At 41.7% G+C, this 16,743-nt stretch overlaps 2 protein-coding genes across 2 annotated transcripts; one reads left to right on the top strand and one right to left on the bottom strand.

Annotated features, from left to right (window-relative positions):
* Nucleotides 1-1,124: 1,124 nt before the first annotated feature.
* LOC105054438 (uncharacterized) lies at nucleotides 1,125-2,199 on the bottom strand. The gene has a single exon (XM_010935941.3). The coding sequence runs from the start codon at nucleotides 2,104-2,106 to the stop codon at nucleotides 1,264-1,266; it is 843 nt and encodes a 280-aa protein (XP_010934243.1). The 5' UTR covers nucleotides 2,107-2,199; the 3' UTR covers nucleotides 1,125-1,263.
* A 2,926-nt stretch (nucleotides 2,200-5,125) lies between these two features.
* Nucleotides 5,126-13,070, top strand: LOC140852628 (uncharacterized; the record flags this gene model as incomplete). The annotated part of the gene is given in 3 exon segments (XM_073246146.1): nucleotides 5,126-6,261; nucleotides 11,256-11,581; nucleotides 11,732-13,070. A coding segment is annotated over 1 exon segment (980 nt), but the record flags the coding sequence as incomplete, so codon positions are not given.
* Between the last annotated feature and the right edge of the window lie 3,673 nt (nucleotides 13,071-16,743).

The following is a 16,743-nucleotide window of genomic DNA, read 5'->3' as shown; positions in this document are numbered from 1 at the left end:
CTCCCTTAATCTAGATCCAATTGCCAATATACTGGGAGTAAGATATGCAAAAATCAAACTTCACCATCCACTTAACTCAATTATTCCAGACATGTTGAGATCCAGGGCAAGTCCCTCTCCCTAGACCATATATACACTCAAAAATTTATGCCTATGCATCTACTGACTAATAGTTTTAGAGGCCATTCCTCTTTGTGATCGCTTCTAATATTTCTTAACAAAGAAAAAGGCAAATATAGTATCACAAGCACCCAAACATCTTTTCCGACATAAAATTAACCTAGATTTTTTTAGATTTTTTTAAGTAAACACAGTTTTTTTCTCCCTTCCTCTTTTTTCTCAATTTCCAATATCTGTGCTGCACATGTACATGCTACTTATGAAAGCAAATGCCACAAGAACAGAAGATGCAATTGCTTATATAATGAAAGCAATTTCATTTTTTCCCTCATTCTGGTGGCAAGCAGAGTCACACTTCTAATGAAATTTTTCATATCTTTTCAGTGAAAAAATATCATATTTTCTGGTTACCATGATGTATCCTCAATTTTACTCTCTTCTTTCTAATGCTTGATCAATTACACTTTTATAACAACGATCATATTTTTTTCTTTTTTCCTCTGGCATTGATTTTGGCATAATCTGGACCTTAAAGTGTTAGCTTCTGATTGAAGGAGTACTGCACACCTAGTTAGTTCCTTGTGGCATGCATATGCAATGTGTCTAAAATGACCCTCAACATCTCTTTCAGTACTGCACACCTAGTACTTCTTCCGTTCTCCTTAACAATGTCAATTCTATCAACAATGCTTCTATATGACCCTCAACATCTCCTTCAGTATCTAAAATATTGAACTTCAGAAACTAGCTAACTTTCTAATCTACAAAAAAATGAATAAACTTGATCATGGTAGCCCACTACATATCATGAGGTGAACTGTATGAGTTCTCCAAACTGCTGAATATGACTAAAGAGCTGCTACAGCTATTTGAACCATAACAAAATTTCAATACACTGGAAGCCTAAAAAAATACTTTTGTTGATGAGCTAATAAATTTCATCCTCTACTGAGCTCAATAACAATGTTGATTGCATGACTCATCATTAGGTAATGGGAAACCAATGAACCCAACCAACAACGTTGATGGTGCCAATTTCCTCCTTATATACAACAATCAATTGACAAACTAGACCGTAAGACTACAAATATCAATAATTTTTGTCCTCGTGTGCATGCAAAAAACCAGGCATTTTTACAATAACTACAGTAAATTCATTGGTATCACCTCATGTACAGGAATAGACAAGCACAGCAGTTCAGAAAGATCCGGCTCCGAAGGCATTTCACTAATCACTGCTCTCTCCAATTTAGGAAAATTCTCTACAGGAAAACCTGTCACATATCTACAATCCCCGTCAAAATTCGTTCTTTCATAACACAAACAAGCCCCATACCTCATATCGATGCGTCTCGCGAAGCCACACTCGTGCCGCCTCTTTCTCGGCCATCCGATCACAATCCATTGCTTGAGCTCTCTTGCAACAAACACAACCCTAACCAGCAAACCCAAGGTATCGACGCCATTCTTGAGAGCCGAATCCAATTGCAAGCCCATAAACCCTTCGAGAACTTTCAAGAAATTCTTGGAAAACTTGTAGCCACCCTTCAGGAGCCCCAACCCCAGGAATCCATCCGCATAGAGAGGTGAGGTCGCGTATCTGACCAAATTGATGGCGCTCAAATAAGCTTTGAGCCTCTTGGCGATGAGGGGATGGATTCCGAGGTTGGTTCCGGCTGGAATGAAGCGCTTCGAAGCCTTGTAGCCCTTGATCAAGGCCTTGGAAGCGAAGACGATCACTTTAGGGGAAGGAGAGTGGAGATCCTGGAGGACCTTGGTGCCCTTGATGGCGCCGTCGGCGACCATGATGGCGGTGGAAAGGGGTTTGATGGATCTGGATCGGGTGAAGAGGAGAAACCCCAATCCAATCCCAAACCCTAACCCCAGAGAGGTGACGATAGGGGGGTCTAGGGCTTGGAATTGGAAGGTCGGGACCGGAGGGAACAAGGAGGAGAGGTGTTCGTCTCTTCCTTCTTCGGTTGCCATCAACGGCTACAGGCGCCGCTCCCCTGGTGGTCCTGCTCGTCTCTTCCAGACAATAATTGTGACTCCAGCTATTAGCACGTTTGGTACACGTGAGAGAAGCACACACCTCACAACTCAAAGAAATGAGTTTGAGAAATTTTTATAGGGGATCAAAGATAAATCTTCAGTTTTATTTTTAATTTAAAAATAATTTTTTAAATAAATTTTATATAAAAATATTTATTAATTTTAAATATAAATTAAAAACAATTATTTATTTTAATTAAAATTTTCTTCATATCTTTTAAAATATTACAGTATTACATTATTATAATGCTAAATTTGTTTACAATAAAATAATATTACATTATGTTAGTGTAGTATTTCTTTATAACAATGCAGTGTTACTTTATTTTGTTATATTAATATAATATTTTTTTATAATAAAATAGTATTACATTATATCAGTGTAGTGTTCGTTTATAATAATACAGTATTGCTTTATTGTATTATATTAATATAGTATTTCTTTACAATAAGATAGTATTACATTATCTTGGTATAGTATTTTTTTATTGTAGTATTATTTTATAACAATACAATATTGCTTTATAATAGTGTAGCATTACTTTATAATAGTGTAGTATTTTTTTTATTATAGTGCAATATTATTTTATAATAGTATAGTATTACTTTATAATAGTATAGTGTTGTTTTTATAATTATAAGGGTAATTGAGTTATTTCATCCCATTTGGATAGTTACTTTTAAGTTATATTTCAAATGGAGAGGATTTTTTACTTAAAACTTAAGTAGGTAATTACTTTTAAGTTTAAACTCAATTAGATATTTCTCATTACTTTTCTCAAATTTTTAACCTTGCTAATAAGAGATAAATTTGACAAATCGGTTTAACACTTATAGGGAACTTTTAATAGTTAAAAATATATTTTTCTTATTTTTAAGATATAAATTCGTCGGGATGATGTTTTTTTGGTAACATGCTCGAAATATTATTTAGCCATCACGAATACCTAAAAAATGCACAAAAGATCACAACATTCAAAAAATAAATATAAATAATATTATTGTTTAATGTTGGCGATAAATTTAAGACAATCACTTATCATAGTTTTGCATTTTTCAAGAGATAACTAATTTAGTGGAATCAATGAAATCAGATTTGATAGTCTATTATGTAATTTTGGAAGGAATAAACTTAAAGGCTTCACAATTAAGCATCATCTTTTTTATAGTTGAGACTCAATATATGCATTGGAAACATTTTCATGTGCTAATTTTACATATATATTATTTTTATTTGCTATACATTTAACTCAAAAATATATACTTCAAGAGAGAGAGACTGTTGTGCATTGCATGATTAGTTATTGGCCTCTTTTTTGTTTTTTTCGTTTGTGTTTGGAAGTGGGAACCAAAGTCAAAACTGAAACGTGGAATCCTTCTCAGGCTTTGCTTCGAGCGCTAATTTTGCATCAAACTTCAAACGTAAACAATACTTAGGCTGTGATGGGCCTTTAAAAAAAAGAACATCACCACGTGGATGTGGGTTAAAAAGTCAAAGATATCCTAACTTTGACTTAATCACTAGCAATGATTACTAAAAACAGTGCACTAGTATGTTGCCCTATCGAACTTCGAAGAAGGATGTCTGGTACCGGTGAACCGGAGCGTTGCTTTGTCCGGCTCATTGCCTTCTTTTATTGCAGGTTTGAGTGCTTTGACTTTGGCCAACAAAGGGTTTAATAAAGTAATCTTTTTTGAAGGAAGAGTTCAATAAAGTAATCAATAATATAATGTGGCCAATGGTTCTTGGAGTGCCGCTGGCGGAACCCAAAACTGGAACAGGTGAAGTGTCGAGCTTCCAAATCTATGAGTTACTGTTTTGCTGGACAACTTAAATAATATAAGGTTGTTATTGAAATGATAAAAACTCGCCCATCTTTTTAGCTCTTCGTCTACTTTTGAGAAGGCTGCAAGCAATTCTGAGAAACCAATTCCCATTTAAAACGCCAAACTCGCCTCTCATGCAAATATCCAGCTAGCAAATATCTCACCTCTCATGCAAGGGCTGTAATATATTTCTGTCTCAAGAATGGGTTGAAGTAGCATTGTCCTGGTTTTTGTTTCTTGGGTTGTCTTGGCCCGGTCCTGTTTCCGAACCATGGGAATTTGAAGTTTGAGCCATTTGTGGGGACTCGAGAATTAAAATATTAAGGATCCTTAGGAGAAGCAGATGATGTTTCGTGGAAAAAGTGTGCAAAGAGCCCACTATTTTTTTTTTTTTTCCAACATTCAGCTCCTCTTATGCCCGCCGCTATCTGGTGCTCTAACTCTATATCATCAGTCTGTGATATAGCCTGGAGCCCAAAATATATGGGATGCCACCAGCACCACCTGTTCTTGCGAAGCCAACTGTTACCCACTTCCCGCTTGCCACTGTCGGTTTGAAAGATTGAGCATGGTGCTTACACGACCACCAGCTTGATTGAAGCGGTAAGGGGGTTGTGACATTCCTCTGTGATATCCAAACAAGCAGCTGAGGCGGAAACGGCATAGATTTTACTGAATGGGGAGCCTTTGAATAATAAATTGATTCCAAACGAGGCGTGATTTGCACCATGGCCGTTTACATGAAAACAAAATATGTGATTAATAATTTTTCAATTATTTTTCCTATTGATAAGGTCTTTGGAGCACCAATCAAATAAAAAAATATTTCTCGCACCACCTCTGCAGGCAGGCCTTCGATGAATTAATGCAAGTAGCCAAAAACAATCCCGTTATCCCAACTTTAATGCTCGTTCCGATTGGATATGCTCGATATACGCCACACCAACACATTTTTAATGCGCAACGTGCGGTGTTCTCTGGTACCCATCGTTCCTGCAACAACGCCAGAGGCTTGGCAATCAGCCAAAGAACAGAAGAACGACGGTGATCAGTTCTTAAATCCCCGGGTTTTAACCTTTGGGCAATGTACAGGGGCAGGGTAGAAGTGAAGGCGTCAAACAGGGGTGGGATAGGTGGGAAGAGAAAGAGACCCATTTCGTGTGATTAGTTTCATCACCATACGAAGCCGAAGGGAGCTCGGAATCTCTGCTCTCATCCCATCGCGTCCTCCCAACTACTCTCTTCCAAGGAGCTGAAAAATATTATTTCAATATTTTTGATTAAAAAATTTCTTTTTTTTCTTCACCCCGCGCTCGATCACATCAGGATTAGATGGCAATTGGCATGGCACTTCCACGCTAAAACGACGTTTTCTATTTTTTTATTTAAAAGAAAGTTAGTTGCTTTCTTTATCTCTCTTCTTTTCTTGGCTACTGCTGGTAATGGTGGCTTAAAGGATTACAGTTGTTCAGGGTGATAGACATAGGAGTTGATTCGATTGTTTGGACCTGGCACGCGCTAGAAAGGAGAAGCCGACAGAGAACCGACTCCACTCTACAGTTCATCTTATCCTTCTTCGTTTGTTTCTCCTGGGTCTCCCTACTTGAGTGTTTTCTAGGGGAAATCCCTTTCGTTTCTCTCCCTAAAGAAGTCTTTTTTTGACCTTCTTCTTTGTAGTCCCCTCTCTATAGTGGAGAAACAGGAAAAAGGAGCGCCTCTTTCCCCCGCTAGATATCCCTGCTCCTGTTTTGCTAGAACCAAAGTCATTTTCATGTGCTTAGTTTTGAACTTCTTTTCTACATGAAGTGGAATACAGGAGAAAATCCTCTGTGCCGCGTCCAGAAAGCTCTCTTTTTTCACCATCCTGATCTTCTCTTCTCTCTTTAGCATATAAACAGGGGAAAAATTCGGCTTTCGTCTATCTCTCCTTCCCTTTTTTTTTTTTTTGATGAAACCTTTTCCCGCATTAATATAGCTATTTTCGTTCTCTAATCTTTGCTCATTGTCTTGTCCAGGTTGGGAAACCCGTTTATTTTTTTTCCTCAAATTTTTTATTTCGCCCCTTCTTCTTTTCTCTTTTCTGTCTCCGGTCTTCTGGGTTATGAGATTTGGGACTCATAAGGGCGAAAGGAAGCTCCTTTTTGAGAAAACCTGCGATTCATTTCTCCATTCTCTGTATAAAAGAAGAGCGGGTGAGTCGGAGCATCCGAGCTTGCAGCTTCGGGGGAGCTTCGGCGAGCTTTGGATTCTATCATATCTGAGGCAAGGAATCTGTTCTTATTCCTTATTCTTTAGTCTGATATACTCTTTATTTTCTTTCTTCCTTGTGATTCTGATTACATGGTAGCTTGATTTATACTCTCTCCCTCCAAAAAAGAAACTTTATTTTTCGTATATACCTATAAATATATATATCTTCCGTTCTACTCTTTTCTATAGAAGATTAGGAAGGAATACGACCTTGCCATTTTATTAGGACAATGTAAAGTCCCATTGAAGGCTTAAAAAACCGTGCTTTTATTTGCTATAGTTCATAGTTGATCTCTGAAACTAAAACTAAAGACTCAGATAGGGGATGGCCATAGTTTTCCAGAAATTTTAGATGTAGCTTGTGCTAGTTCTTGTATTTTTGGTGGTAGAGCAGTTTGCTAGCTTTACACTAATTTTGTTTCTTTGGAAGAGAAGCATTGATTTTTTTTTTCTTTACATTCGTATATACTAAATGAGCTAATGCATTGTAAAACGCCTTATACACATACAAGTAGACATATACATTTGTAGTTTTGGCAATATGATAAAATTTTGGCAGTTCAACTTCCCAATTAACTAGTACCGCCTCCATTCAATTCAAAAGATATCCCATCAATTCATATTACAGCAATAGTGCCTTTTTACCATAAATTTATGATTTCGAGTCACTGGAGTATAATCTGAAGGGATGGAACAAATCTTTTCACTTTTTTTTTTTTGCGTATTTTTTACTATCGGAGTGGATTTCATGACAAAGGATGGAGAATGTGTCCATCATGCCTCAGAAGTAGAAATTCTATAAAAATAAACTATCAATACTTACATTAGTCCTATTTCTGTTCTGATATTTATGGGGATCAGTTCATGTTAGGATTTGACACCTCGAGATTCAGCCCACATTGAGCCCACAGTGAGGTTCGCGGCGAAAAACGGAGTCCAACGAGACCAAGATCACCTGAAACGGAGCTCGGATGGAGGAGATACGAGCTTTTGAAGTCGGCACGAGATTTGAGACGGCGGAGGACCACCGGCGATCGACGGCGGACGGCAGCGGCGCGAGACGTGTGACCCAGTCCCGCGCGGGACGCGCGACCCAGGCGGGCGCACGGCCCAGCCGGGCGCGCGCAGGCCCGCGCGCGGGAGCGGGCCGACCCAGGCCAGCGGCCTGCTGGCCCTTTGCACCGGTCCACCGTGGACCGGGCGGTCCACGGCTGGGCCTGTGGACCGCGTGGGTATTTTCCACGCGTTTCTCACGGTCCACGGTACTATTCCGTGGACCGGAGCGCGATCGGAGGGCCCAGGTGGCTCCCAGTCTTGATCCGACGGTCTGGGACATGATTTGGGTTGATTAAGGAGTCCTAATCATGATCTAAGTCGTGATTAAGGTCTATAAAAAGCCCTGTACACAGAGAACAGAGGGCGTGGTTGGTTTTCTCGCGCCGTACGAACCCGAGAAGAAAGAGAGAGGCGGAAGCGTTGCTGTGAGAGAAGGAGCAGGGCTCCTGGACAGCGGTCGCCAGGCACTTCAGGGGTTCAGGGGGTCTTCAAAAGAGAAAGAGTTTTTGTGAGGGGAACTTCAGGTGAGAGAGAATTGGGTGTACAAGGGTTGAGGGTGAGGTCTCCTCTTGTAAAATTTCTTTTTCATAGTGAAGTTTGCATGCTTCGTGGAGACGAGCCTTTTTGTGGCTGATCCACGTATTTAAATTGTTTTTCTTTTGTTTTGTTTCTTCTTTCTTCCTGCTGCATCGCGTGGTACTGAAAAGATCTTGGGAGGTGGTGTCCTGACCAGACATCCATCCAACAAGTGGTATCAGAGCAAGACGGTACAAGAACGCAGATTGCAGTAGTGGTGAGCATGATTGAAGATAGAGAAGATGGGAACAATCAAGATGGAGATCAACAAGTTCGATGGTAAGAGCAATTTCTCCTTGTGGCAGGCAAGGGTGAAGGATGTGCTCATCCAACATGGGTTGATCGATGCTCTCTTGTGCGATGAGAAGCCGACCACCATAGAGGTACGGGATTGAAAACGGCTACAGATGCAGGCGGTGAGTACCATTCGCATGTACCTAGCGGATGATGTGGTGATCCATGTGTTGAGCGAGACTTTCCCGACGGTACTGTGGTCGAAGCTCGAGAAGTTATATATAGCGAAGTCTCTCACCAACACTCTTTTCCTCTGGAGGCAGTTCTACCAACTGTGGATGACTGAGAGACAGAGCGTGCAGGAGCATCTCAGCCACTTTCAGAAGATCCTCACCGACCTTCTCAGCGTTGGCGAGAACGTTGAGGAGAAGACCAGGGCGCTGGTTTTGCTGGCGTCGCTTTTCCCTTCGTACGAGTCCTTGGTGACTGCTCTTCTAGTGGGGAAGAGCATTATCAAGATGGACGAGGTCACCGTGGCGATACTCCAGAACGAGGTTCTCAGGAGGGAGAACCCGAGCTCAGGTGGCGGTAGCTCAGCTTTGGTGGCTTCTGGAAGAGCAGGAAGCGGTAGACGGAGCGATAGGAGATCGCAACGAGGGCGGTCCAAGTCCAGGAGGGACTTGAGCAAAACCAGGTGTTACCGGTGTGAGGAGTTAGGGCATCTAGTCAGAGATTGCCTTCAACTCAAAAATTGGATGATGGCTGCTGTAGCGACGGCCGGCAGCGATTTAGATGGAGATGTCCTGGAGATATCTGACGAGGTATCTACTTCTTCCCAGCAGTGGATATTAGATTCTGCATGCCTCTATCATGTATGTTGCAGAGAGGAGCAGTTTGACTCCCTGAAGAACAGTGAGGGCACTGTATATCTGCCGGATGGATCGAACTGTGCGATCAGAGGCATTGGGACGGTCAGCTGGAGGACACATGACGGTGCAGTGAGGAGATTGGGGGAGGTCCGATACATACCCGATTTCAGGCGGAATCTTATCTCACTTAGCAGACTGGATTCGAGAGGCTACAGGACGGTAGCTGGTGGAGGAATCCTGAGGGTGCTACGCGGCGATAGGATTGTGCTGGAGGGGAAGAAGAGGAGCAGAGGACATTATTACCTGACAGGGAGCCTAATGCGAGGTGGAGCTTCGGGAGCCAGGCGGAGCCCAGAGCGAGGTAGAGCTCCAGGAGGCGGATCGGGCACGAGACAAGAGACTCGGGAGGACGAGAGGCGACGTCGTAAGGTGAGATTCCTATTGCCGCAGGACGATGCCCCGAGCAGGTCTCAGGTCAGGAGGAGCACAGCATACGACGGAGATGGGATCGAGCAACCTGGCTCGACTCCCATGTTTGCCCATCCATGATTAGCAGGCGATTGCCCCAGGGCATGGGGGCGAGGAGATCCAGAAGCTCTCGGAGTTTGGAGGAGGCCGAATATCGAGTTGAGGTGGAGATTGTTAGGATTTGACACCTCGAGATTCCGTCCATATTGAGCCCACAGTGAGGTTCGCGACGAAAAACGGAGTCCAACGAGACCAAGATCACCTAAAACAGAGCTCGGATGGAGGAGATACGAGCTTTTGAAGTCGGCACGAGATTCGATGCGGCGGAGGACCACCGGCGAGCGGCGGCGGGCAGCAGCGGCGCGGCCGCAGGCGGCGGCGCGCGAGACGCGCGACCCAAGCCCGCGCGGGACGCGCGACCCAGGCGCGCGGCCCAGGCGGGCGCACGGCCCAGCCTGGCGCGCGGCCCAGCCTGGCGCGCGGCCCAGGCGCGCGCAGGCCCGCGCGCGGGAGCGGGCCGGCCCAAGCCAGCGGCCTGCTGGCCCTTTGCACCGGTCCACCGTGGACCGGGCGGTCCACGGCTGGGCCTGTGGACCGCGTGGGCATTTTCCACGCGTTTCTCGTGGTCCACGGTACTATTCCATTGATCGGAGCACGATCGGAGGGCCCAGGTGGCTTCCGGTCTTGATCCGACGGTCTGGGACGTGATTTGGGTTGATTAAGGAGTCCTAATCATGATCTAAGTCGTGATTAAGGTCTGTAAAAAGCCCTGTACACAGAGAACAGAGGGCGTGGTTGGTTTTCTCGCACCGTACGAACCCGAAAAGAAAAAGAGAGGCGGAAGCGTTGCTGTAAGAGAAGGAGCAGGGCTCCTGGACAGCGGTCGCCAGGTACTTCAGGGGTTCAGGGGGTCTTCAAGAGAGAGAGCTTTTGTGAGGGGAACTTCAGGTGAGAGAGAATTGGGTGTACAAGGGTTGAGGGTGAGGTCTCCTCTTGTAAAATTTCTTTTTCATTGTGAAGTTTGCATGCTCCGTGGAGGCGAGCCCTTTTGTGGCTGATCCATGTATTTTGATTGTTTTTCTTTTGTTTTGTTTCTTCTTTCTTCCTGCTGCATCGCGTGGTACTGAAAAGATCTTGGGAGGTGGTGTCCTGGCCAGACATCCACCCAATAGTTCATTTTCGCTATTACCAATAGTAAAAATATGCAGCGCATGAATAGGGAGGAATTATAGAACAAAATGTTATTCCTAATAATTGTTTGAGAAAGGGAATTTTCCACCTGTGGCCCAACAGTCTGCCATGTGGTGTTCAAAGTGAAAAAAAGAGATGCGGATTAGGGCTGCTAACAAGGGCGGTGAGATCTATCTCCTGAACTCATGAAGGTTCCTTCTGTGGAAATATAAACCTGCTAAAAATGAAACTATTTCTGCATTCTCCGGAGAACCAACTAGGCGCAATCTTAGCAGGAAATGCACTCGATTCTACTTTGTTTTGGTATGTTTATTTACAAGTCCAAGTTCTGTGTACCTGATTTATTGTATAATTAATTAGTAAAATGATATCTAAATCATAAAACATTTTCATGCTCAACATTTTAAGAGTTTGTTTGATTATTGCGCTGCTGAAGTGTTTTGGCATCACTTGCAATTTGAGAAGGAAATCATCGTTGAATTTCTTGACTGCATTTTCAGAAATCTGTAGCTGTGTCTAGTTAATGCTATACCTTGATTTTTGTTGTAAAATGCGCATGTGCCGGAGTTCATCCTATTTGGTCAATAATTAGTTGTGCCATGTCAAACACAGGGATGAAATGTCTGAGAACCCATGCAGGCATGTATTGAGCCTCATATTGGTTATTTGCTGGGAATATCTTGGGTATTTATATAGGATAAAGGAACCCAAATAATATCTTCCGGCTATTTTTTTTGGGTGAGGTTCTGGGTTATTACAAATTGTATATATTTGGATGAGCTAGAAGTATGCCCCAATGAGAATATGATACATTGTAGTGCAGACAGTGAGGGATTGGAAGAAGAAATTACTCGAGTTATGCTCTATCGGAACTTAAACTTGAGTTTGAGAAGATCAGCAGCAACCTACCTTTGATCTTGGATGTCAGGCATTCAAACGTGAGTCCCACATGTAACCATAAATCATGTCCATTCATCAAAGAAGTCACCTTTCCAAATTGTATCAGTTTCGTCAGCCTCAATAGGAAGTTTGCACAGCATTGCATTAAATCAGCAGAGATTAGTTCTGACTGTTCATATCTCTTGTAGGACTGAATCCCTGTTACACACTGTGGTGAATGTGGCATCAGCAGGTAATACATTCAAAAGCTTAAAAGCCTGAAGAAGAACAAGAGCATAAATGATCTGGGTAATTTCATTGTTGATTGCTCTCCAGCAGCTCATTCAGTGAATGTAATTGTGAGTCCTTCAGTGATAGATTTTGGTTCTATAGAGGCAAGTGTCAAGGCAAGGACCCTCATAAAAAGCTCACTGTTCTTCAGGCTTGGCTCTTCAGATGGTACAATGGGACATGTTAGATCAAGATAGGCCAGTGCTGGACAAGTAGAATCCTAGAGTCGAGAAGTGCTCCTTCTGGGCCTTTGAACGCCTTATCGCAAAAATCCAGGATGGCAGTAATTCCTCCTATGAAGCAAAAATATGAGTATGACTTCTCTGATGAGATGCTTCTGTCTTGCTCAACTACAAACTCACTATGTTCATATTGGTCCTCTTCATCGGCACATTACTCTATTTCAACCGGGCTTCTTCGCTGCATATGGAAGAGTGGGATGCCTCATTTTGTGTTCTCTGTGAATGATGATCTGAAGGAATTATATTTAGCCAGTCCTCTAAAAATCAAGGCCTCGGTTGACAAAGCCATGGACTACATGTACTTGTTTCATTCGAAAACTTACAGTAAAAAGGATCCCAGAAACCCTGTCAATAGCGCCTTGAATTTTGTTGGGAAGATGAAGGTATCAAGTTCACTAGTTTTGAATTCCAATCGATCTAAATTCGTAGAGACTGAGTTTGTCTTATTTGGTGCTAGTGAAGACCATTCCAAAGAAATGCAAAGGTCCTCCTCTTCTCTTGTGAAAAGCAAGGGGTTATCCAAGAAAGTGGCAGGAATTGTTAGATCAAGTCATTCATCTAAGTGTACATCTACCCAAGTTGGTGAAGCAAGCCCTCAATCTGAGGATCTGGAGGAACTGTTTATAGATGAGTTGAGCAATATTGATGAATCATTTGCTTTGAATCACCTTGCAGATGATTTCCCACCCAGTACTGAGTTGGCTGCAGTTGTTGTGGAAGACTATCAGCATGATAGCAATAAACTGGCAGCTGGTGGTGGTTGGGGCCTTAAGTTTCTCAAGAGAGCTGGTCATGTTGATAATTGTCCAGAGCCTTCGTCTGCTTTGGAAAATAGTGACGAAAGTCTTGTGAGAACTTCCAGGAAACATCCCAGGAGCATGAATGTTCTAGTTCCAGCTGGTTTTCATGGTGGTCCACTTATCAGAACTGGTGGCCCTTCTAGTCTTATTGAGAGATGGAGGTCAGGTGGACATTGTGACTGTGGTGGGTGGGACATTGGGTGTCCTCTGACAGTGCTTAAAAACAACTCTATTTATTCAAAAGCTTTGCTGGCGGAGGGGTTGCAAGAGGACTGCATGTCAGTGGACTTATTTATGGAGGTGTGTAAGAAGTTGTTTCTTTTATCTATTTATTCAGTTTCATTTTGGTCCCTTCCCTTAATATCTTATGTATTCATTGTACTTTATGTTTATAACTACACGACCTGCTTTTGTCTGCTTGTCTGAAGTGAGACAGTGAGAAGTTTCCAGATTTCCTAATTTCTCTATGGCACCGTGCTTGTGACTCTGTGAGCATGATTGTATCTTGGAAGCATTCTAGATTCTGTTGATTGTAACTCCAGATGTTCCTTTGTTATGTGAAAGTACTATTTGGGTTGGTTAGTTAAATAATGATGATTGCAATTTTAGCTCATTGTAATTATCCTGATCTTTAGCTTGAACTCAACCAGTTGATCATGAATGCACTTGTTAGTTGATTCCACCTTTCTTAGCAAAGCTTATTGAATGTACTAATAGTGCTTAAGAATTATCTGATATCTGCTTATTTCTTGATTTTGCATATGCTGCCTTCTTATTCTTATTTGCATTTTGTTAGAGTTTCAGGAGCAGGTGTTTTTTGCTGTTTCCCTTGAGTGCATGTAGTTTCCTACTTGCTCTTTTCTGTCCTCTTTGGAATTTGGATATAATCTTAAGTTTAAGGTATGTCTTAAAATGATCTTATTGCACATATCTGGGTTAGATATATGTATGCATGTATGTATGTATATGCTAATGAGATGACCTAAAGCCTTGTCTAAAACTTAATTCAGATAACTAGTGCAGTAGTGCTACCAAATAGTCTTAGATCTCTGAAACTTTTTTTCACTCTATTATGGTTCTTGCTATGTGTACATATATGTATGTATGTATGCACGATGCATGTGTGCGTGTGTGCATGTATGCATGCATGTGTGCATGTGCATATGCTGATGTGCATGCGCGCATGAGTATGCACCTTTTTACTTATTCATGGTGCTCTTACTCTTTCATTGAGCCACTCCAAATTGTTCATATTAATTTTGTCACCTCTATCAGATCACAGGACTGCAAAATCATCTTCTTCAGTGTATGCCTTAGAAGTTGTGGTAGCTTGGTCTTTTTACCACCCCCCCCCCCCCCCCCAACAACAACCCCCCCCTTTTTTTTTTTTAGCTATACAGTCTGCTTAACTATAGTCCAAATTTAGATTTAATGGTCATAGATTCTCTTCATTATCTTTCACCATTTCTTCATTTTTTATTTGAAAGTGTCATGTTTTAATAAGTAACTAAAGACGTTTAGACTCCATGGCTAAAACTTCAAATGCTTGTCTAAGGCTTGGAGAGAAACACTTATAACTTTCAAGTCTAAAAAATTCTAGAAGTCTCTCCTGTTGTTGCTTAGAAAGTGGCTGCGTTGGTGAAATTATTTCAGCAAGTCTTTATCTTGCATCCATAGATGAGGAAAATAGAATTTTTTTTCTCCTAGCTGGCATGGTGGCTTCTTGTTTTCCATGTATAGCTTCTCATAGTCTCTGCAACAATGTCCAAGCATCTTGATACCATATATTATCATTCAGATGCATCTCTTTTCTTGGTAACTTTTGTGAGAGTGGAGAAAAGAGGAAACCCCCTTCAGATATAAGTTTCACATCCACCACAAACTATAAATTCTCTAATTGCTGAGGATATCAATAGTGTTGCTAGCGAGATGTTACTCTATGCAGTGTAGTTCATGTTGTTTTATGCTTCTAATGTGATAGCCCAGCCCAGCCAGCAGATCAAAGCCCAAAAAAAAAAAAAAAAAAAAAAAAAACAGAGCAAACCGGGAAGAAGACTCCCGGTAGGAGTCTTCTTCTCCGGCGAAACCCATGGAAATTAGGACTCCTAGGACCCCTCGGAGTCCTAGGGTGCTCTATAAGAAGACCCCTTCCCCTTGAGACCGATCATCGGCCTCTTCTCCCTCTCCTTCCCTCTGATTTTCCCGAAATAAAGCCGCGGTCACCGTTTTGATTTCTCGCCGTGATCGCCGCCGACGAGGTCTCCGGAAGCTGAGGTGAGTCTCCTTCTTCTTTCCCTCTTTCTTCTCCTTCCTCCCCGTGCATTTGTGCGCGGCTGCCGGCGACAAAAGTCGCCGATTTCTGGTCGGGAAAAAAGACTCTGTTTTTGATCTATTTCCCTTGAATTTTCCGGCGCCGGCGATCGGAATTGATCGCCGGCCCCGCTCCTCCGTGATCGGGGGAGTGGCCCCCGTCGGCCGCCGGCCTCCGCTGTGGCGGCCGTGGCCTGAACGGCCCGGCAAAAAGAGGGGATGTCGGTCCTCTGCTCCGGCACGGGAAGAACCAAGAAAAGAAGAAAAAGAAGAAAAAGAAAAAGAAGAAAAAGAAAAGAGAAAGAAGGAAAAAGAAAAAAAAAAGAAAAGGAAAGAAAAAAGAAGAAAAAGAAGGAAAAGAAAAGAAGAAAAAGAAAAGAAAAGAAAAGAAAATAATAATAATAATAATAATAATAATATATATATATATATATATATATATGAACAAATAAGTAAGTAAGTAAATAAATAAATAAATAAATAAATAAAAAATTGAAATTGATGAGAGAGAGAGTTTCTCTCTCTTCTTTCAGTCTGAACCCTGATTTTCTCTCTCTGGAATTGGACTTTCTCTCTCTAGAATTTTCTCTCTCTAGTCTGTTTCTCTCTCTTGATGGATTCTTCTCTCTCTAAAGTTATTCCTCTAGGGTTAGCGTAGGGGAAGGCTTCATCTGATGATTCTGATCGAGTTTAGAGACGAGTCTGATTTTAAGCGAGATTTTGATTTTGGGATTTGTTAGATTTAATTTTGAATTAAAATTAATGTAAAAATATAATTTTGGATAATAGGCACGGAAGAATCTCCTAGAAGTTAGTCGATCCGTTCATTCAGTGCTCCATGAAAGGTAAGTAGTGAATCATCTTCTCGAGATATTCCATATTTATTCTGAAAATAAATAATTATTCTCTGAAATTATGCATGATTTATGAAATTATGTTTTAAAAAGAAAAGTGCTTTTGAAATGTTATGGTATATCGATTTATGCACATGTTTAGTGAAAGATTATGATATATATTGTGGTACTAAGTGTTTTGATATAGATCGGATTTATGCTCTCAGCCTAACTATGTTTCAGTGGGCCCCGCCAATGGGGATTATACGTTGGTACTTTGTGGACCCTGCCAGTGGGGGTTGTGCGCTGGTATTTGTGGACCCTGCCAGTGGGGGTTGTGCGCTGGTATTTCTGGACCCTGCCAGTGGGGGTTGTGCGCTGGTATTCTGTGGACCCCGCCAATGGGGGTTAAACGTTTGTCATAGTCGAGGCTGTTGAGTTTCGAGTATTTTGAATCGAATCGGATTTATTATATGTAAATATTTGAAATTATTGGATTTGCATTAAATCAGCATTAAATATATTTTTATGTTATTTGCAGCATTGTTCTTGAAAATTAAATAATATCTGAATATCTGGTAGAGATACTTGTTACTTACTGGGCTGTCTAGCTCATTACTTTTCTTTCTATTTTTCAGATTCAGATAATTAATTTCGAGCGTGGAAAGAAATATTGGAACAGAGCTTTTAGAGGCGAGATTTAGCATTGTCAACTTCATTGAACTTAGATCTATTGTTTTTATTG

The sequence above is a fragment of the Elaeis guineensis genome, chromosome 11, assembly GCF_000442705.2.
Source record: "Elaeis guineensis isolate ETL-2024a chromosome 11, EG11, whole genome shotgun sequence".
Classification (NCBI taxonomy): Eukaryota; Viridiplantae; Streptophyta; class Magnoliopsida; order Arecales; family Arecaceae; genus Elaeis; species Elaeis guineensis.
Note: the sequence above shows the minus strand (reverse complement) of the source record. Positions and strands in the feature narration are given on the sequence as shown.

Coding starts and splice junctions, on each gene's coding strand:
- LOC105054438 (XM_010935941.3), bottom strand. CDS start 2,106: ATGGCAACCGAAGAAGGAAGAGACGAACACCTCTCCTCCTTGTTCCCT.